This window comes from Annulohypoxylon maeteangense (genome assembly GCF_022496945.1).
Source record: "Annulohypoxylon maeteangense strain CBS 123835 unplaced genomic scaffold GGS22scaffold_13, whole genome shotgun sequence".
NCBI classification, from domain to species: domain Eukaryota; kingdom Fungi; phylum Ascomycota; class Sordariomycetes; order Xylariales; family Hypoxylaceae; genus Annulohypoxylon; species Annulohypoxylon maeteangense.
The window spans coordinates 935,847-956,966 of NW_025953260.1; the positions used below are offsets into that span (position 1 = coordinate 935,847).

Genomic DNA, 21,120 nt, shown 5'->3' on the forward strand with positions numbered 1-21,120 from the left:
TGGTTCTTCAAGTTGCGGAAGAGTTATTGGCCTCACGCTGGCTGATGATTTTCGGCGTGAGTCACGTAATCTACCTACCTAGTAGGTATGAGGTTTTTTGGCGTATGCCTTCGGCTTTACAAACTGGCATTAATTCCGAACAAACAGTATCGCCCTTTGCCAGGCCACGCTCGATCGGGGGTTCGCCCTCCGGAATAAGTAACCTTCGTCTCTGGAAGTAATGAATATGTAGGAAATATTACTAAAATGGATTTCGCATTTTGTCAGCCTGATTGTTATAAAACGTAGCCTTGCGACTCTTTTGATTGTTGGCCTACAGGATATTTAATACACGCATACACAACTACATAAACATCATGTCTTACAATCGTATTGCGGTCTATGGCCATCGTGGTTGGGCTGGCTCGGCCATCTTCAACGCCCTGGTAGCTTCAGGTGCACCAGTCAAGGTGATATACCGTCCAGGCTCCGACGTTTCCAGTGTGCCATCGGGCGTAGCAAAGGTTGAATTGGATATCGAGAAGCAACAGCAAGAACTCGTTGCTGCTCTGCAAGATATTGACATCGTCATGTAAGTCCTTTGAATGTCATGACTTCCAATCATCCTTGCTCCCGCTAATGGGTGCCAAAGCTCCCTAGTCGGCCATGAAGGCGTACTGAGACAGCACGCATTCGTTAAGGCATTACCGAGAACCAACGTCAAGCTATTCGTACCTTCAGACCTCGGAATTCGAGTGAACGATGAGCAAGGACTACGTGTCCCTGTGAATAAGACGAAGCAGGAAGTTGTCGACGCGGCCAAGAAGGCAGGCATTTCCACAGCCGTGGTGCAGGTTGGTTGCTTTGCTGAATCGGCGTTCTCGATCGGGTAAGTGTAGCACACCTAATATATTCCGAAAGAGAGAATTAACAGCTCATTCTCATATATAGTATAATGGGCATCGATTATACAGGAAATCGAATGGTCTTCACCGGCGATAGTGCTAACCAGTTGGTGAACATATGGTTAGTATCATACCCTCTCGTGCTACTATCGCAGCTCGGTAGCTAACAGATGGTGTGAAAAGTACGAGGGACTATGTCGCCGCAGCCTACGCATCGATATTTGCCCGCACGCCTCCAGCTGAACTGGCAGGTCGGGTCATCGGCGTTTCAGAACTAAAGGCCACAGGGAGTGAAATCGCTGCTGCTCTGAAGAAGAAATACGGAGTGGAACCGCACATATTCAAGCACAGCTTGGAAAAAGTCGACAATGAGATTGAGACTTGTATTAAGAATGGAATCCCGCTATCCCTGGCGTGGTGGTGTCGCAAAACGTGGGGCAATGGAACGCTGGTGAAATCTATTGGCGAGGAAATCTGGGAGGTTGAAGGCTACCCAAAAGCCACCTTAGAAGAGCTGCTTGTTGGTGACAAGCTATCGCCCTACCGCGACTTGCCCCCACAGATCAAGCAAGCTTTTAACTCTACAATCCATTAGCTATAACTGCGAATTAAGAAAAATAGGAAAAACAACTTGAGATGTATACCCATCTCTCTTTCGAGGTTTTGCACAATAGGCACCCCACTCCAAGTCAGCTAAAAAGGTTAATAAGAAGAAATCATATCTAAATCTGCATCACTTCGTCTTTTAGGGTATATGCCTAGATTTCAGATAAAATGAAACGGTGAAATTTGAGATTGAAAGGAGAATGTTGCTAGACCTACTCGCTTATGTAAGCTCTCGCGCCGAAAATATACACCTGGCACTGCTTTCGTACACTTTATACGTTATATGGTAGTACGGTAGAGCTTTGCGCCTGTAAACCACGCCTTCCGGTGTTGGCCTTTTGCGACAGAGAAATATAGGTATTATAAAGACTATAACTCATTAGTTTGTCCGAAAGCGCAGTTGCCACACGAAGGACCAATTTCGAATAAAAGATTGGTAATAGAATATGATTGTTAACGCCTTGGCTCTAGATTTCCTTGGGCGTCATGTTGTGAATATGTACATAGCAGTCTGTTCTTTTCCTTTACTTCCTCTCGGCGGCGACGGGTTCCCAAGTCGTAACCTTAGCTTTCGTCCTGCGCAAGTATTAGCGAATACTACGATTGCATCTAAGTCAGAGGGACATACGTGTTGTATGGTCTGTATGCCCCCTTTGTAAAGGTATAGTTAGGGATTGTCTTGGCATCGGTGTCCTCCCAGGGTCTTCTCTTATATGCAAGCAATGAATCTTCGGTAGGTGGACTGTTGACGGAGTAGGAAATCCAAGCGTGCCAGCCAGGCTCAATCTGGGCTCTGAACTGAGGCATTAGCCGATTGATTCATAATATAATCCTCGAGGTATACATACGCATCGAAGTCGTGGACCTTATAGTCTACCCATCGTGTTCGAACTATAGTCCATCAGTAAGCCACCAATTTCCAATTGTCCCGTCTAATAGTAAGGCAACGTACGGGGCAGTTCTTCGTTGTTCTCGAAATATCTGTTGCCGAATCGATCGGTACCAATCAAAGTACCAGCCTTAGTATCGCCTAAAGGTTGTTAGGAATCCCTCTTCATTACTTCAACATATATTGTGCCGTACCGATATACTGTTCCGGGGAACGCGATCGTTAGTTTCGAATTAACAACTCATCGACGAGCGTTTCGACGTACCTGCATCTGGCGCCAAGCATCCTATCGCAATGTTAGCAGAAACGTATTAGACTTGAGAGCTCGCTATTTACCTTGATTCCTACTCGCCAAAAATTGGCGATAGTTCTTGGAATGGTCGACATGTTGGGCGAAGTCCGATGTCCTATCGCCTCAGGTGTTGCTTCAATTGTGAAAGTGGAAACATTGATTTAAGGTCATCGCATTGAATTCAATTGGGCGGAGCTGTCCGGCTTAGCCATTCGGGTATTCATCGGTCCGCCACGTATCTATGTATACATTATGTAATTGACTGGGATCCGTCACGAATCTATGATAACGTCATTTCGCAGAGCTAGAAGCATATCGATAAGATCCCTGTCAGATCATTCCGAGATCTCAACCAAAAGAGCTTAAAAATTCATAGCTGTTTCTCTCAACACGACCAGGAATCAATTCACTCGCTCACCCTCCACGTTATCATGAGAAATTACGTTCATTCTCAACAATTGCAATGATAACTAGGGGTGCATCAAGATGCTGTTTGAAGCTGCGACCTACCTTGTCTCGTCCAATGAGTCGATATGGCCAGCAATGCTGCCGCCGATATTCCATACCATCGAGTCATGCACCTACAGCTAGCAATTCTTTAAGCTCCAGTGGAATGTTGGCACCATTCACAAATGAACTAGACAAAATCGCACCATCTTTCAAGATCAGTGGCTCTCAAATACATATTATCAAAACTCCTACAGACTTCTACGAAACATTGAAGGTTTGTGTCATGCCATTTGAATATTAGAGTGAACGAAGCACGTTGACATTGCTAGGCCAGGATACGTAGCGCCAAGAAACGAATATTCTTATCTACTCTATACATCGGGAAATCTGAAGAAGAACTTGTATGAGGACAACTCAGTCGTTGTATCGAAATAAATGTTTGTGCTAACTAGAATTGAGATTGTGACACTTCAAGATGCTCTACGCGCCAATCCCGAGTTGCAGTTGAGCATCCTTACTGATGCGCTTCGTGGAACACGAGAAGCACCTGACCCCTCATGCGCTTCTCTCCTTGCCCCTCTCATCACAGAATTTGGTCCGGATCGCGTTGAGATTCGGATGTATCATACTCCAAACTTGACTGGCTTAAGAAAGAAACATATACCCAAGCGTATCAATGAAGGATGGGGCTTGCAGCATATGAAACTCTATGGTGTTGATGATGAGATTATTCTTTCGGGGTACGTAAGCTCATATTTAAGTAGAAGGCATCCGCTAACATAGGCACTTTAGTGCAAATCTTTCTAACGACTACTTCACAAATCGTCAGGACCGATACCATCTGTTCTCCTCTAGTGAAGTTACGAACTATTTCTGGGAGCTTTATCGAGGCGTCACGTCACTCAGCTTCTTAGTGCGACCTGCAAATGATGAGGCTGCAGGCTTTAGGCTTCACTGGCCATCGACCAATGCTGCCCCTTCGCCTCTAGAACACCCTACCGAGTATATTTCAAAAGCTACAAAGCTTGTGAACAGCCTTATAGCACCGAGCGATAGAACCAGAAGCATAAAATCATCAAACACCGGCTTATCTACTTCACCAAACACGACTGTTTATATGCTTGGTCAGCTTTCTCAACTTATGAAACCCGACACATCAACTGAACTCCCCGCGGTTACACATGTATTGAAAACATTGGGTACGCCAGAGTACACGGGCTCGTCTTGGACTTTTACGGCCGGGTATTTCAACCCGGCGCCGTCGCTCACAAACTTACTACTCTCAACAGCCTCGCAAAACAATGTGGTAATAACAGCATCGCCTCATGCAAATGGATTTTACAAGTCAAAAGGCGTATCGGGACTTTTGCCAGATGCGTACACTCTACTTGCCCGTAGATTTCTTCGTGCGATCCAAGAGCGAAAGCAGAATTCGGCGGTCGTCCTCAAAGAATGGAGAAGAGGAACTGTCAATGAACCAGGTGGATGGACATACCATGCCAAAGGATTATGGATAACCCTTCCCCGGGAGCAGGATCCGTCAATGAGCATAATTGGAAGTTCAAATTACACCAAACGCAGTTATTCCCACGACCTGGAGGCGGGCGCTTTAATCGTAACTCAAGACCCCGATTTAAAGAAGAGGTTAGGAGATGAGCAAAAGTGGTTGCAGGAGTATGCAAACCCTGTCACATTGGACGACTTTGCGAAAACGGAACGGCGAGTCGGATTAAAGGTCCGAATTGCAATGTGGATCGTCAGTCTTGTCGGTGGCGCGTTATAGCGAGCCGACTCGCACCGAAGTTAGAATGTCGATATTAACAAACCCGGCTACATTTGGCGGCTCAGCCGAATATTGGATGCCCTGCGGTTCTACATCGCCCTCCGGATTAACACCATTCCACTGATACTTCGTGGTAAAGCGTAACGGTAAACACGCGTCAACTTACCGAGACAAGCTTCCGAACCATCGGCGGAGCAATTGCTTCCACATCTGATCTCGCATATTGCAACAATGATACCCACCATAGACCGTACAATACTCTTCTCTATTTATTTATTTTTTACCGGTGCCTGGACTTGTCGGCCACCTTTACTATTGTGTATACCCCAACAATAAAATTTCACGGTCCATTCAAAGTACGATCCGAAGGTCCGGGTTTGAATAAGACGAGATTACGCCGACATGGCCTCAAAGCTTGCAATGCGCATTTCGGTTTCACTAGAAATGGAAATCGGTTCGGCGTCGTCATCTTCCGCTAGAGATGCAGATTGGTTAATTTTAACGAAAATGTAGATCGATCTAATATATATTATACTAGCCAACGCCTACTTATAAGAAACCACTCGTGCACAAGGAGAAGGTGGTTACCCTCTACCTTCTAGCTACTAAGCATTTATTTACCTTTACCCAGCATGAAATATTTGACTCTCATTACTAGTTTAGTATCCACGGCTTCGGCCACCATCTACTATGCTGGTGTCGCCGAGTCAGGTGGCGAATTTGGTGTATGGAGCGCTGATGCCAAGAAGGGCACCGGTTTGCCTGGAACCTTTGGCGTCGACTACCAATTCATCGATAAGACCGGAATCGACGTCCACGTAGACCAAAATCACCTAAATCTCTTTCGCATAGCCTTCTTGCTCGAGCGAATGGCCCCAGTTGCGACTGGTTTGGGGAAGACTTTTAATGAAACTCATTTCGATTACTTCAAGGAATCAGTCGACTACGTAACGGTCACCAAGGGCGCGTATGCCATCCTAGACCCTCACAATTACATGCGATACAATGATCCGTCATCCCAGCCGTATTCCGGCAGCGTGATCGGTAACACATCGGACTCCACTGCTGCCACGACGGAGCAATTTGGCGAATTCTGGGGTGAGCTCGCCAAACGCTTCGCGGATAATGAGAAAGTCATATTCGGATTGATGAATGAGCCGCACGACATGGAAACTAGCCTTGTGTTGAAGAACAATCAGGCCGCTATTGATGCTATCCGTGCCGCGAACGCGAGCAACTTAATCCTTCTTCCCGGAAATAGTTGGGCTGGAGGTCACGCATGGTCCCAGGGTCCAGACCCCAATAGTGCAATCATCCAGGACTTCAAGGATCCTTTGAACAACACGGCAATCGATATTCATGAATATCTCGATGTGGACTATAGCGGTAGCCACAGCGAGTGCGTTAGTGGGCCGGCGACTAATTTAGCAGATGTGACAGCGTGGCTTAAAGTGAGTGGATTCTTTACACGGTCTAGTCGACGGGAATTACTGACTATTTCTTTAGGAGAATAATCTCAAAGCGTTCATCACCGAGTTCGGCGGACACAATAACACGGGATGCGATGACATGTTAACTGACTTCATCAAATACATGGACGACAACGGCGTGTATATTGGATGGACGGCGTGGGCGGCTGGTCCATTCTGGGGCTCTGCGAGTCCGTGCTGCACAGATTCTAAGAACTATGGCAGCTTCGAACCTGGGAGCAAATCTGCTGACGGTGGTCCGAGTCTGTACGATACTGTCTGGTTGAAAGTCCTACAACCGCTCGTCCCGAGTAAATTGCAGTGGGCGGGTAAAGCGAGTGTGGCAGGAGGCGAGCTGGCCGAGTTCCCCGCATAAGCGTGGCGCTTGAAATGCATCTAATTGGAATCTTACGTCTTCGTCCGCGACGGCTTTGGGATAGCTATTGTGATTTACTCGTCTGTCTCCTTTTTAGAGATATTAGCGTTGTTGATTTCCTCGGATCTTATCTTCGTATTTCACGCGCCGCCCCCTAGATAAGCGCTTAAATCATCGACTTACACGCAACATCTATAAAACAATTTTACGTGTGCCACTATCACAAGTATCGCGGCGACGCCATATGCGTTGTTTCGAAAGATTAGATCGGACCGGAAATGATTACAAGGACCGAAATCTAGAAACAACCTATCAGAAAAACGTTTGATACTAGTAAGGTTCACGGATGGGTATGATACCGATGAACCTTGCTACGGAAGTCGCACATCCGGGATCCACAGACCCGACCCCCCGGAAACAACTTTCCCTCGGCTGCACCCGATTCTTTCACGGTATTACCTATTAGTACCTTCCCCTTCTCACCTCAACTGGGTAATTGCAAACGCGCTTATGCGAGTGCCGCCCCGGATTGAGCTCGTTCCGTTTCAACTAATCATGTTTTGATTGGGTGTTGGTTTGAAGATCATTTCATACTACGCAGTAAGAGTAAATTGTGGCTTCGAAAGAGGCGCTCGCCTTCTTTCACAACAGATTACTGATGTCGTCATGACTTTTCTTTGTATACTAGCGGTGACTGATGGTCAACATGGAGCACTCATCGGTGTTTGCTCTAACCTCTAACCTGGGCTGCCTGGGTAGGTAGCCTTCCTTAGACAGGGTCTGTAGGCCGCTGCCAAGAAGAAGCTTATATCAAAAACTACGAACTACTATACAGCATGAGAAGACCATATATATACCGGTCTATATACCCCTTCTAGAATCAGATATACATTATGTTTCTACTCCCAAACACGCCAATGGATATTCGGTGGGATTATTCTAGAGTCTTAGCTTTCTTTGTTCTTTAGAACAAGCATTCCAGGCTCCACTACAATTCCGGGGATCGTCGATCCGTTTCAGATCGCGTCTCCCGACACATTCCAGCTCCGCCTACGTGGTCGGTCTCGCGCGATATTTAGGCTACAGCTTTTTATAATTACTGTTTAAAGAAAATCACAAGATAATAATCTAACTCTACCCGCTCAGGATTTCAGTCACATTTTCCGTTGATAGATATAATCGACTAATATTGGTTCACAACCCATGCTGAGCGGCTGAGTTCACTGACTATCATATCAATTAAAGTCTCAGTACATCAACAGCCTTGTTCAGAAGGCACGCCATCATCATGGCTGCACTTTCGGCGTCACCCCGAGCTCATAACTTCTCACCGATACTCTCACTAACAGGATTATCGCGCTCCCTACTATTCTATGTTTTCATCTTAATTGCTATTCACGGAACCTCATCTTCACAGCAACGAATCACCTCCCAACATGATACTTGCATGACACACGACTCTCCAAACCAACATGCTCAGCAACACCCGGAGCTTGTGAGCGGAAATCTCAACGGAACCACATTAATTGTACCCATTTCCTTGAAAACTGCTCGCCAGCTCATCCCCAAGGAATACGGTATTGCCGAAGCTGCGTACCGAAAACTACTACCTTCATTTCCCAAGGACATGTATCCCATGATGGCACAAATCGTCCACGACCACGACGTACAACTACCCGTATACAACGCCTCAATACCAGACTTTTCAGTAAGCCGATCCTCTCCACAAGTAGATAGCAAGCAGACATCCCCCTAACAGCCATAGCGCGCCTCCCTAGAATTCCCCTTCGTCGACATATTCGGCGACGGCCGGTCTTCCTTCCGGTGGGCTAGCACCTTCCTCATCTCCTCCAGCAACTCGCTCGCCATCCAGGGCGCCGAGGGGTACGGCGTGACAGTGCACCCATCGACCTTCGACCCGCCATGCGACGCATACACCGCGCTGTCCGACGGCACGACATACACGCACAGCCAAGCCCCCGGATCCAGCAAGTTTATGACCATCCTCGCAAAGCCCTCCCGCAACCACGTGCCCTACCCGCTTTCTTTCATCAAGGCCGTAACGAACCAACCCGTGTTCGCGGATCCGCAATTGTGCGATTACTTCGTTAGAATGTATGACACAACGTTGTCGAGCGCCGCGACGCCTGTTGTGGCTGATGTGGACGTCGATTTGGACCCGTTTCGTGGCCCGAGGAGTTGGCATGGCGTTTATGGCTGGAGGATGGCGACGGCGTTCTTGGAGCCTGTTTTGCCGGAGGTTTGTGTGAGGGCGGGGTGAGCTGGTTGGTTAGATTGTTAAATGCGTATTACTGCATTGAATCTAGCCGCGCTTCCTAGACTTTGATCTTCAGAGAATCCTTCGGCTGGGTATATGCGCGGTCGAATCACCCTCCTAAGAGTTTCGAGAGTTGTTGGACACTATCGGGCCTGGATTTGAGTCGATTGATCGACTTTTATACGGGAAAAGGCGATGTCACTCTTGGAACCCAAGTTTATGTGCCCGTCCGAGGTTTTAAGGAGAAATCTTTAGTCCCAACCCATTCGCCTCTCGGTAAGAGGCGCGCTAGCTGGCTCGGTCATGGCTGCTAGGTTAGACCAGCGAGATGATGGGGAGCGCAAAATAACGCCTACCGTATCATGCCGGCTTAATCCAAGGGGATTAGAGGCTAATTAGTTCACAAAGACATGAGCAGTCAATCAAGTCGTCGACTTTCCGGACTGTGAGGAAAATGGCAAAGCATTCAGATCGATGTGTCGCCATCACCGATTATCCCGCACCACACCCTGGATAATTGGGAGACCAAGCATAGGGTGCAATATAGTTAAATTATTTTTAAAGATAAATCGCCAAATAAAACGGCATTATAATAGGGTTAAGAATTGAAAAACCTTTGGCCTTCAGAGACAATGATCGGGGTTACCGTCCGGATTTCCCCACCACGTTGGGAACGGGTATGCTCTCCCACTAGCCCCGAAAACCGCGAACGAAAGGACGAAAATGACCAATTGCGACCCTCCATCTAATGCTGCTCCAATGAGATAGTTGTACTTGTTGTAGATATTTGGCAGCCGACGCCTCAGCCAAAGTTGCGAAAAGATACCAACCGCGATTGAGGACCAGATCCACGATGTGTTTCCGTAGTAGTTTACGCCAGCGTACGCAGCTATCAATGCCGTATTGATAGGGTAATTCTTAATTCGGGGAACCAGTTTGATCATAACCCAATGGAAAATTGGGAGGAAGACTCCGATGAGGAGTCCGAGAGGAACGATCACGTAACGTCCCGATAATCCGTACATTTCTTTCGCTAGCGCCCAGGTCACTGCCTGGGAGTTCATGCTCTGCACGATCGACCCGCTCCAGATATTGTTTCCCGAAGGATCGAGTAGTATCTCTCGCTGGCTGTTCACGATACTTGTCATGACCGCGTAGTTCAGGCCTGCGCCGAGGAGAGTGCCGTAAATTTGAGTGGTGAACATCGTTCGCGGAGGGATTTTCGTGTAAACTCCTACCTTAAGCCAATTCGCAAGGTTGACGGCGAGAAGGATAACCTGGTGAGACCAGCTAGCGAAATATAGATTCGCTAAAGGACGGCCAGGATGGACAACACCTGCGACCATCTTGGATATTTGATTAGTCGCGACGCCGCTTCCGTATAACCCATAGAGGATACAGGAGAAGGGGGCGATGAAAGTGCCTAAAAGAAGGGAAATGATATAACCCCAGACGGGAAGCGTAGTTTCGCCCAGGATATTCACAGCCAATCCTGCGAAGAAACAGAGAACAAAAAGGGCGATGTACCACCATTGCGGTACTTCCTTGTATTTCAACATGGCTTGGTAATGGGGGTCGGGCTGTTTTCTGCTTCGTGCTTGCTGCCACGCGGCGACCATGTCTTTGCTGAAGAATATAAGCACATGGCTTATCAACGCTCCGATGGCAACGGACTGGGTCAGGTAACCCCACACTGTCGATGCAGTTAGGTACGGTAGGCCGACTTGGTTTAGCTTATCATAATCGACGATGCCCTCGTCGTTTAAGATATTCGTCGGGTGGAATGTGGTGCTGTTGGATGAAAAGAGCGACGTCGACATGAATGGAAAGGTTTTCGCTTTCCAAGTATTCGAGTAGTAAAGCCCAAGCAATGCGGCATATAAGATTACCAAGCCAATCCAAGAATTCAACTGTTGCTTAATCGGCAGGGATAAATATTGGCTTTGGATGTATTGCCAGTCGAGACTGAAGTTGAAAATCCCAAGTCCTTCGTTAGACGAAGCTCCTCCGAAGATCGTGGCGATAACGGTTCGGGTGCTTTTGGGGGCGTTGATCGTCGCTAGACAGACGATTGAGATACCGCTAAACCATGGTATGACATAGGCTGGAAATATCTCCCAGACAGCGGCAAAAGCAAGAGCCCAACCGAACTTTTTTAGTCGGCCTCGGTTGGCAATGCGGTCAAAATGGAGGTTCTGAAAGAGAACCACCTCTGTAACTTGAGTCAGTAATTCATTCTTTGGGAAGAAGTTCTAAGAGAAAAATTCCTTAATTCAAGCCAGGGGGGAGGAGGGAAGAACTCGATATCACATACGCGGTAACGATAACCAGTAGACCATCTCGGCGGGGTAAATGATCAGTGGTCTCAGTAATCCCGCCACTACAAATCCACAAAGCGAGATTGAGAAGGTAGCGAGCACCGCAGTGGAAGCAGAAACACTTCTGTCGTAGAAAAGTCGCTCTATAGCGTATACCTTTGAAAGAGAAGTTAATACCAATTCAGTCAGGCCAGGAAGATGTTATGAAATTGAATTCAAACTCACCTCAACTCCCGATAATCCATTATTCCCAGACGAAGCGATGAGCGACGCCACCACATGCTCTTTAATCCCAAACGGCTGCCCGGAGTTCAGGAAACGTAGCGTATTTTGCAGCCATTTTCCTTTAAATCGACTTGGGTTCGGGGTCAACAACGCCCACGCCTCTCCAAAGACGAAGACCAAGACTGAGTGAGATAAGTGAGATGAGTTCTCGAAAGGTCAACAATTTCCTTACGAAGACTTACGCTGTATGAAGACGGCCGAAACCTGGACCTGGAAGGGCTTGAAAATGTACAGTATGGTAATGACGCTTGAAAGCGCAGTGAAGATAGTGCCTAAGACGATGGAACGAAAGGTGAAGGCAGGGTCGCCATCGTCGCGACACGATACCAAGTATTTGGATACGTCGGCGCCTATTTAGATGTGTTAGTCACGGACATTAGAAAGAGGGGAATTACTCGTTCGTTACCATTCCGAATCACTGGATGCCCTTTCACATATACGGTATCATCGTCTTGACGAGGGTCTTCGGAGCCCACCTTATGAGCTGCACTCGTTTCGTCGCTGACGGGTGCAACATGCGCTTCTGTTACTATGGTCCCTTTAGGTTTTGGCGAAACATCGCTCTCGATGATGTCCGACATCCTCTAGGAATGGGTAGATCCCCGTATGCAGATAAGACCAGACGATGTGCTTACTGCGAGCACGTTAAGATATATCTAACTCCCACTTATTTGGTAGGTAAACATTTGGAGATGAAGTGAGGCGTTTTACCCCTTTCATGATCTCTCGCCTGTGTTGTTTGTCTCTTTCAATGATATTTATTGTTTAATTGATGGTGCAATGTTGAACTCGAATGGCGGATATAACCAACGGCGTAATTGGTGCCGGGGTCTGTGGCCGGCACCTGCCTATTGCGGAATTCTGGCGTTGCAGTGGTGTGTTCTAGAGGTGGACAAGATACACATGTATGGCATCAACATAGTGGGCGATGTCGTGACCGGATTGCAATCTGTCTCCGATCCGGGAGAGAGTTGCCAAGACGGAAGACCCGTATTTCACATCCAAGAGAATATTCGGGATTGGCAATGGAGAGGAAGGAGCCGGAATACGGAGGGAAAGAGGGAAGGGGGGCAGCCGGAATATACTAGCATAAATACCCACCTACCTTATAAGTACCTAAAACTTAGTGAGAAGACTTCACCATGGATACATCAACATTCCCCCCCTATCGAAGATACCCCACTTACACAAACACAAAGAGGTGTGCACTATCACAAGATAACCGAGATGGCTTCAGCCTATCATTAGGTTTCATTTCGCTCAAGAGATCGATAAGACAGATATATCACATCAGCCAATAGCCTATAGCCTATAGCCTGTTCCCAAGATTGACGTGCACAGCTTTAATCTGCGAATACGCCTCCAAACCAGCTTCTCCAAGCTCTCTCCCAATTCCACTTTGCTTTACACCACCGAAAGGTACGCGCGGATCGCAGTCTTGGGAACTGTTCACCCACACCATACCCGCCTCGATCTCAGCAGCCACTCTGTGCGCCTTCTCGACCTTTTCCGTGAATAAGGCAGCGCCGAGTCCGTAGGTGGTACTGTTAGCAAGATCCACGGCTTGCTGCTCTTCTGTGAATTTCGCGATGACCACGACGGGGCCGAAGATCTCCTCTTGCCATATCCGCATCGTTGGCAAGACGTCTGTGAAGATGGTAGGACTGACGTAGAATCCCTTGTCCTTGTCGTCGACCTTGATGGGTTCACCGCCTGATGACAAGGTCGCGCCCTCGCCCTTTCCGATCTTTACGTACTCCAAAACCCTCTCGTACTGAGCTTTCGATACCTGAGGACCTTGGTAGGTATCCTTATCCCACTGGTGCCCGACTTTACTCGTGGTCTTGGTCCTTTCCAAGAACTGGGCTAAGAACTCATCATAGACTTGCTCGTGGACCAAGATCCTCGAGGTCGCGGTGCAGATTTGGCCCTGATTTGACATGATTCCAAGGTGAGACCACTTAACGGCTTGCTCAATATCGGCGTCCTCGAAGACTATCAACGGGGACTTGCCTCCGGTCTCGAGACTGATATTCTTCAGTGTCTTAGCAGCTGTTCCCATGATGGCCCTCGCCGTTGCCGTGCTTCCCGTGAAGGCGACCTTATCAACGAGAGCATGGCTGACTAGGGCCGATCCCGCCACGGCTCCTATTCCATTGATGAAATTTACCACTCCGGGAGGGAATCCCGCTTTCTTGATCAAAGTTCCAAGAAACAGGATACTTAGGGGCGTCTGCTCCGCTGCTTTGAGGACGACCGTGTTTCCGCATGCTATAAATACTGTTAGCGTTTCCTATAAAACGGAAAAAAACATTTTTTACCTATAGCAGGTCCCAATTTCCAAGTTGCCATCGAAAGGGGGTAGTTCCATGGGATGATCTGTCCGACAACGCCTATGGGTTGGCGAATGGTGTAAGCAAACTTCTGGTGGTTAGTGTTGATGGTTTGGCCAAATGTCTTGTCGGCCCAGCCCGCATAATAGCGGATCACCGTTACGGCCTCCGTCAAATCAGTTTCCAAGGCATCGGCGTAAGTTTTACCTAGGAATCATTTGTTATTTCAACTCTCCCCAAATTCGACATGCCTATTATCATAATATCATCCAAGAAACCCCTGAATGACCAGGTGTCGTAAGGCTTACCATTGTCCCATGCGTCGATGGTCGCGAATACCTCCCGATTTTCTTGTATAAGATCTGCCAGTTTATACAGAAGCGCTCCACGATCAGATGCAGGAAGTAGCTTCCAAGAAGGATCCTTAAGCGCCTTATGTGCGGCCTTGACGGCTATGTCTACGTCTGCTTCACCAGCAGCCTGTACTGCAACGATCTTCTCCTCGGTGCTACGAAATTTCAATATTAGCATTCGCTCCCTGCTGCTTTCAACTCGGGGTACTCACGCGGGATCGATAGAGTCTATGCTTTCACCATTAACCGATAGAATAAACTCGTTATCGATGAAAAGACCTGTCGGCTGAGCATATTTGATGCCATTAGGCGCGGCAAGTTCAACAAAAGGGGCAGACGCCATGGCTGTTTCGAGTTGGCAAGTTAGTTAACGTCTTCCAGTGATTAACGTAATACACTATGGGAAAATGCGCTTTATATTAGGCCCAACGAGATAGACACGAACTAATATCTTCATTAACTAGATTCGCTCTATCTAGACGGTTACGGAACTCAAACGAGGGGAAAAGTGATAGACGGGATCGGATTACATAGTACGTGCTACTGTCGCACATAAGAGATTACCCCACTTGGTTTTATCTGATAGGGACTTAGATATGGCAACCAACTATCCCGCCTATCACGTAGCATCGTGAGGTGGGTTTACGTGAAGACTTCCTTTTTAAGGTTATCTTTACCAAATAGAACCGCTCGCAACAACGATCATGGTGTTTAGCAGATCTCAAAGCTTACTACCCATGATATTACACACTACCCTTACTAACAATTAGGATTATCATTCAGCAAGATATCATGTTTATATTCGGTCATAAGTCCATCATTCATGTTACCGTGAATTATTCATCTCCGATCGCCTGCTTAACCCCTCCGCCACAACGCGCGGGGAATTTTGTTCGATCATGGATATCGGATCTCATTTGACCATGATAAGGCACCATCCCTTCATTGTCTAATTCTGGAATGTGTATGCGATAGTGAGAACCCCTTCTAAAACTTTTGAAGTTAGGCCTGTCTTCATTCTTCGATAGGCCATTCCCGTTGACCCCACCAACCTCTTTGATTGCTAGGGATAGGAGGAAATATTTTACCAACCCCGCCAGATTCTTGGTTTTGCCCTCATAAGATTGCCAGGAATTAATACTGGAATATGAGTGCCTGTTCAGTCACTACCTACGTAGGGGGAATATATCCAATCCCTCTTTATTACGGCGCCATAGACATAGGTAGTTCCTACAACAATCTATTCAGACTACATTCAAGCCTACCCCTATTGAGCCGGGCGCTAGGGTCCCCTTTCCCCTATCCTTCCGCTCCGACAATCTCCAGCGCTGTCATTTATTAGCACCCTTTAGCGTAGGAAGTCCCCCCGCGTTTAGATATCCACTGCCCTAATTGTCCCATGTCACCTACAACTAAGATGGTTGGTCAGCAGCCGCTATTTTACCACGGTCGCGACCTTCCATAACCAAACCAAACCCGAAAAAATAGGCATTTAAGAAGCGCATCTGTGCAAATATGAACTAAAATTGTTTTCAGTTACCGAGTCGATACCGAATGATGTCCGCACTTCTACGCACCTACCAAATAGCAATCGGGAATCCGGGTTCCGCCTTACCAGTATGCTCCGAAGCCAACTATAGGGTTGATACCCCCCTGTACAGCAATTCGCAATGTAGCCCCTGAGACAATATCAAGGAGGAACAATTTATCTACAGAAGAATAGCACCAACAGAGACACATGAATATGAAAGAGATGTTATGTAAGCTATATTTGCTATTTACAGACACATGCCATATCTATGTACATGGGTATAATGCGGTATGTGTGTGGTGAGGTATGTACTGTCTAACAAACAGCGCCCTTCGTCAGAATGCTGTTCACTTCTTGCGCGAAAGTGCAGCCATTGTTAACATTCGCGTCAGAGAACCCGGCGCTCCACATCATCACACCCCCGAACCTAGACTCGTCCTTGACGCTGTTGACGATGGTCAAGAGTTGTTCAGGGGTCGCGTAGTACGTCTCTCCGCTCGGGCTGCCGTTGGAAGCCAAGGGAGACGCCGGCACGCCGATTAAGATCTTGGCGTCCTTCGATGGGCCGCTGGCGGTGAATTCGACCCATCCATCGTAGTTGAAGGGCGCGTTGCCGTTGACGGGAAGGGCGCATGGGTAAGTGTAGTTGTTGTTGTTATAGAATTGGGGCCAGATGTAGTCGAACGTGGCATTGCCGATGACTACCCCGAGGTTGGGTTCCGGGATCGGGCATTGTGGGGCCGCCGTTGTGTAGTATGAGCGAGAAGGGTCGGACGCGAAGTTGGTGCGCAATGCGGAGACCATGGCCGGGTAGAATTCGCTTCCTCGGTTGACTTCGATGTCGAAGTCGAAGCCGTCGACAACGACGTCGCCTAAAGGTCGCTGTACGCCGCTCGAGTTGCCCGAGTTACCATAGGCCTGCCAGAGGTAGTTTCCAATCGCCTCGGCCTCCGAGTCCGATGACAAAGAGTAAGAGGCAGTAGCTCCGCCCAGTGATAGGATGACTTTGACGCCCGAAGATTGGCAAGTCTTGATGGCCGAAGCCAAGGCATCGCAGTTCTGTCCCTCGCCAGAAGTGCTGATGAAGCAAGACTGGCCAATAGTACCAGAGGGGATGGTGGCTCCGTTACCCCATTGGTACAAGAACGCCAAGACGATTATGTTAATACCGGATGTGGAGGTGCAATAAGTCGAGAGATCGTTGTTCTCGATCGTGCCGCCACCATTCTGACCCCAGTAGACAACGGTCTCAGCACCTGAAGACTGGCGTGTCATATGAGCATGGGGAAGAGCTGCTGCTAACCCGGCCATGAGGCCGAGGCCGTTACATAGGGTGGAGAAATGCATGATGGTCGATTCAGATGAAAAAAAAAATACAGAAACGGGCTATATACAAGAAGCGGATGATCTGTCAAAGATACCAAGGTTCTATGGCGCTAGGGAATGTGTTAAGGGAATGTGATCTGAAGCGGTACTTGTGCCTGCCGAACGAGAGGGAAGAGACTCAGAGGCTGAGGAGCATCTTGACTTATTTATCCTTCTCGAGGAATGAGAGCTGACAGATACAGCTCTTGGAAAACTCGATACCTACCAACCTACCAACCTACCTACCTAGTAGATAGGTAGATAGACTGGTAGCTACCCAGCTAACAGATAGGTAGAGAATGTCAGGAGACGTTACATGATGCACGTGGAATGCCAGTCACAGTACTTGGAGAAAATACATAAGGCAAGCCTGTGATCGCATTCCTGAACGTGGCATAGACTGTAGTAGAAGGAGATTCCGGGCTTGGAAAGGAGTCGCGTCGATTATGGTACACATGCTAAAGAGGAAGTCGGCGTGATGGCGGACAAGGAGCCTCTTCTCTACCACATCTGACCTCAGGGGGTCCGGAGCAGCGCTGTCGTGCATCGGCCGATGATCCCGGGCTTGGCAAGTTCGTTGCCGATCAGTTAGTTGGTGCGTCGCAAGAGGTCTCATACTCTATACCACTACGTTACAATATATCGATTCAGGAGCGAAAGGGTTTATGTTAGTGAGAATAAAGATAACAGCGATGAGATTATTGATGACGAACTAACATTATTGCGGATGACCTGCAACGTTGACAGTTGACCCGCTGCATCAGCACCAGCACCAATAGGGTAGTATTCCAAGTAGAGAAAATGCAACCTGCTTTATCTACGTAATGTTAATTGTACATACATAGCTAGAGCTGTTAGGTATCTAGTATGTAGATATCTAGGTAATGAGCTACCTTTTCTGGTGATATATCGTCGCGTGATGAAAAGACAGGATGATTGGCCGAGGTTTACTCCGAGTTTACAGAGGGTTGATGTTCTTGCACATCTCTTTCTAGGGATCACATCGCCCAATTAGGAAGGCCCCAGAGCTGCCGTAAGTAGGTCGCATTCCCTTAATCTTCCATTTTGAATGCAGGTACGCATCTAACATAATACTCTATTTCCAGATCCTTGAACAATTACCCTTTACAATTCTCACTCTCTACAGATATACCTAGTATCCATTGGATGACTATAACCATATCTGGAAACCCCTGTCATCGCCGCGTAGATATCTAGGAGCCGTCCCTCGACCGATGATGGAGTGGGGAGCGATCGTCAGTGGTTACCACACAATCTTCCGAAAAAGCTTCGTCGTCTTTTCCAACCGAAGTATAAAAATACAATCGAGATAATGGTAAGAATTACAGATGCCACGCCGATCACAATTCCGATAATGCTCTCTGGGTTTAATCCTTCAGATTGCCTCTTGTCTAAATTTGGGGTTGTAGTTCGAATGATTGTTGCATCTCTTACTTCGAGTGTTGTGTACCCGCTGGTGGCGTCTTCAGAGGCACCCTCGTGGCTTGTGCCGTGGGGGGTTAAATACGCTGTGTTTTATTCAGTCGTCATAAAACCACAACCCGAGAAGATATATAGATACTAGGTAGTTACCTAGCCTGGGGAGTATTCTCTTACTTTCACTTTCGCCGACAAAATCAGTAATTTCCGTTTTCACTTGCACATTTCTGCAAGGCGCTTGTATTGAACGTGAACTTGACTGTCCACTATCAACAGGGATTATGGAGACCGGCGTGGGATCGCCCAAAGACATGCTCACGAAGAGCAATACCATTTGAAATAAATATAACATGCTGACCGATGTTTAGATGATGAGACATATCGCTAATGCTTACATTCAGACGAGGAAATCGAAACGAAATGCGAACCTTGAAGTTATATTATTTGCTGGTGTCACCAATATTCGATACAGATCCTTCTACAGCGAGCGGGTACCTACAGCATGTACCTATATATGTTACCATAGCCTCTGTTCTACAGGCGTACGGCCCTAAATAAACGCAACATCAAGCAGGCCAAGTTTGAGAGGAATCGGCTACAGCGCCATGAGCCTACAGCCTAGAGCCAGTGATAAGCTGGTGTCTATTGCACAAATAGATACCTCAGCCAGCATCACGGCTACACTTTAAGCACCTTCGCCACTCATAGGTAGCGCAATGCACCCAAGAGTTGAAAAATAAGCGAAGCCGGCCAGATTTAGCACAAACCAAGATGCATGTGCATGTCTCAAATCCCCTCTTCCATCCGATTGTTCAGAGAACTTTCAGTCAGGACAGCTACTTACATAATACGCATACATTGACGCGTGGAGTGTGGAGGCTGAGACATTGGCGCTTCTGAGAACTCGACAGAATGTATTGGTATGACAAGAAACGTGGCTTTTAACATATAAGACCACGCCGAATAACGAAGCTGCTGTACATACCTACCTAGGTATCTATTAAAAATTCTATGGGTCCACGAACCAGGAAATGTGTTTTTATTTTTAACATGATTTCTAATATTTGTTACCAACGATCCTTCTCGTGGGAATGCGAGAGAGCAAGACAGCAATGGGATGTTTCTCGTGGAAAACTTTCTGGATGCCATGCGGGCCTATCACTTAAAGCCTACAGCTGCCAACAGCATGAGTATTTGTTCGATAGTATGGCAATTCCATCCGGACATCATTACAACCTAGTTGCTTTCACCACGTAGTTAGAATACTACTAGGAGGTATGTAATCCATGATACTAGCAACATCCATCTCCCGAGATTATATCTAAGACAGCCTGGTGTCCCCACCGCGGCCCTTATTATTGTCTTATAAATCACATAAGCCCCTTAACGCTAGATGGTAGCCACCAAGTAAGATCATCTCTCGTTATCTCTTCGATTCATATCCACCACATACTTTAAGTAGAGCCTTTCAAGTTCAAGAAGAACGCAGCAATTAACATCAAGCTAGTTAATTCCAGGGAGAATTCCGAGAAGCCGAAGAGGCAGGCTGGTATGCCACATTTGCTTCGATGATTGCTGTGAAGTCCTAATAACATTTAACAATCAATATCAAACTAAAGTCATGGGGACAAAACACACCACTGTTATCTCAATTTTCCTGATAAGTCATCGCTCCTTTTCGTTACTGTATATATCTTTTCCACTTTTATCTCTTCATGTTCATATCCAGAGCCCCTCATTCGGGACGAGGTCGCTAGTACCTAATTGCCATCATATTAGTAAGCAAACCACTAAGAGTGTTATGCGATGTGATTTCACACTTACAAGTAAATACGTGCGTGAGAAAGGTGGCCGAGATAAGCTGCCAGCAGTCCATCTCCTGTGGGTGGCGCGGACGGTTACAAGTCCCAAGGAAGGTGTTGTTAATGTCCCTCATGTCATAGTTCCCATTTCCTGTTCCATATAAAGCTAGACGACGTTAGCAACTTGTCGAGGCTCAACTGGAAGATGGGGTAGCCGAACTTACTAACGGCTCCTGTGGCCCTGTTGAATAAAGGGAAAGGGTGGTCGGTGGAACGACCAATGGCGTTTTTTCGGTTGTACATTTCGAAGCGGCTGATGATCCAATCTCTAGGCGCGTTTGCGTTACATCCATCACACGCCCATCTACCCTTGCTTGCATCGTTGATGGTGCTTGCAGAAATAGGAATCACGTGGCCCATGTCAGAGCAGCTAAGCGGCGCGTGCTTATGAACTTGTAGTTCTGTGGAGCTGAAAGTCACGCCGGCGTCTGTGATCTCGTTGGCTTTCGCGATATAGATCGTGAAGTTTGCCAGAGCGGTTGACACAATTGTGGCGACAACCAGTAGTATTCTTAGACTATAGATCATGTCTAAGGCTCAGATCCTTAGAAGCGCAGAATGAACAAGTCGAATTTAATACTGCTCCTATATAATTGCCCAGAGCGA

General features: G+C 47.3%; 9 protein-coding genes across 9 annotated transcripts; 4 read left to right on the plus strand and 5 right to left on the minus strand.

Moving 5' to 3' along the window:
- Positions 1–356: 356 nt before the first annotated feature.
- On the plus strand, positions 357–1,479 carry GGS22DRAFT_190603 (NmrA-like family protein; the record flags this gene model as incomplete). The annotated part of the gene is made up of 4 exons (XM_047965001.1): positions 357–571; positions 632–868; positions 931–1,005; positions 1,068–1,479. 4 exons carry the CDS (start codon positions 357–359, stop codon positions 1,477–1,479), a joined length of 939 nt encoding a protein of 312 aa, XP_047817122.1.
- A 443-nt stretch (positions 1,480–1,922) lies between these two features.
- Positions 1,923–2,837, minus strand: GGS22DRAFT_168340 (NADH ubiquinone oxidoreductase subunit NDUFA12-domain-containing protein). The gene is made up of 7 exons (XM_047962132.1): positions 2,716–2,837; positions 2,645–2,665; positions 2,574–2,580; positions 2,443–2,520; positions 2,339–2,381; positions 2,119–2,283; positions 1,923–2,066 (listed from the first exon to the last, which is right to left on the minus strand). Exons 1-7 carry the CDS (start codon positions 2,764–2,766, stop codon positions 2,015–2,017), a joined length of 417 nt encoding a protein of 138 aa, XP_047817123.1. The 5' UTR covers positions 2,767–2,837; the 3' UTR covers positions 1,923–2,014.
- A 230-nt stretch (positions 2,838–3,067) lies between these two features.
- Positions 3,068–4,949, plus strand: GGS22DRAFT_38315 (uncharacterized protein). Its single transcript, XM_047966954.1, has 4 exons — positions 3,068–3,395; positions 3,451–3,522; positions 3,581–3,861; positions 3,914–4,949. The coding sequence occupies exons 1-4, from the start codon at positions 3,135–3,137 to the stop codon at positions 4,902–4,904; spliced, it is 1,605 nt and encodes a 534-aa protein (XP_047817124.1). The 5' UTR covers positions 3,068–3,134; the 3' UTR covers positions 4,905–4,949.
- A 587-nt stretch (positions 4,950–5,536) lies between these two features.
- Positions 5,537–6,749, plus strand: GGS22DRAFT_180828 (glycoside hydrolase family 5 protein; the record flags this gene model as incomplete). Its single annotated transcript, XM_047963807.1, has 2 exons — positions 5,537–6,355; positions 6,411–6,749. The coding sequence occupies 2 exons, from the start codon at positions 5,537–5,539 to the stop codon at positions 6,747–6,749; spliced, it is 1,158 nt and encodes a 385-aa protein (XP_047817125.1).
- Positions 6,750–8,037: 1,288 nt separating this feature from the next.
- GGS22DRAFT_190607 (uncharacterized protein) lies at positions 8,038–9,030 on the plus strand (the record flags this gene model as incomplete). The annotated part of the gene is made up of 2 exons (XM_047965002.1): positions 8,038–8,457; positions 8,515–9,030. The coding sequence occupies 2 exons, from the start codon at positions 8,038–8,040 to the stop codon at positions 9,028–9,030; spliced, it is 936 nt and encodes a 311-aa protein (XP_047817126.1).
- Positions 9,031–9,603: 573 nt separating this feature from the next.
- On the minus strand, positions 9,604–12,764 carry GGS22DRAFT_168346 (putative OPT peptide transporter Mtd1). The gene is made up of 5 exons (XM_047962133.1): positions 12,037–12,764; positions 11,813–11,980; positions 11,571–11,752; positions 11,342–11,501; positions 9,604–11,239 (listed from the first exon to the last, which is right to left on the minus strand). Exons 1-5 carry the CDS (start codon positions 12,209–12,211, stop codon positions 9,651–9,653), a joined length of 2,274 nt encoding a protein of 757 aa, XP_047817127.1. The 5' UTR covers positions 12,212–12,764; the 3' UTR covers positions 9,604–9,650.
- Positions 12,765–12,939: 175 nt separating this feature from the next.
- Positions 12,940–14,659, minus strand: GGS22DRAFT_190609 (aldehyde dehydrogenase; the record flags this gene model as incomplete). Its single annotated transcript, XM_047965003.1, has 4 exons — positions 12,940–13,901; positions 13,952–14,170; positions 14,272–14,471; positions 14,529–14,659. The coding sequence occupies 4 exons, from the start codon at positions 14,657–14,659 to the stop codon at positions 12,940–12,942; spliced, it is 1,512 nt and encodes a 503-aa protein (XP_047817128.1).
- Positions 14,660–16,162: 1,503 nt separating this feature from the next.
- GGS22DRAFT_190610 (glycoside hydrolase family 18 protein) lies at positions 16,163–17,194 on the minus strand (the record flags this gene model as incomplete). Its single annotated transcript, XM_047965004.1, has 1 exon — positions 16,163–17,194. The coding sequence occupies one exon, from the start codon at positions 17,192–17,194 to the stop codon at positions 16,163–16,165; it is 1,032 nt and encodes a 343-aa protein (XP_047817129.1).
- A 3,177-nt stretch (positions 17,195–20,371) lies between these two features.
- GGS22DRAFT_190611 (uncharacterized protein) lies at positions 20,372–21,042 on the minus strand (the record flags this gene model as incomplete). The annotated part of the gene is made up of 3 exons (XM_047965005.1): positions 20,372–20,412; positions 20,477–20,620; positions 20,679–21,042. 3 exons carry the CDS (start codon positions 21,040–21,042, stop codon positions 20,372–20,374), a joined length of 549 nt encoding a protein of 182 aa, XP_047817130.1.
- Between the last annotated feature and the right edge of the window lie 78 nt (positions 21,043–21,120).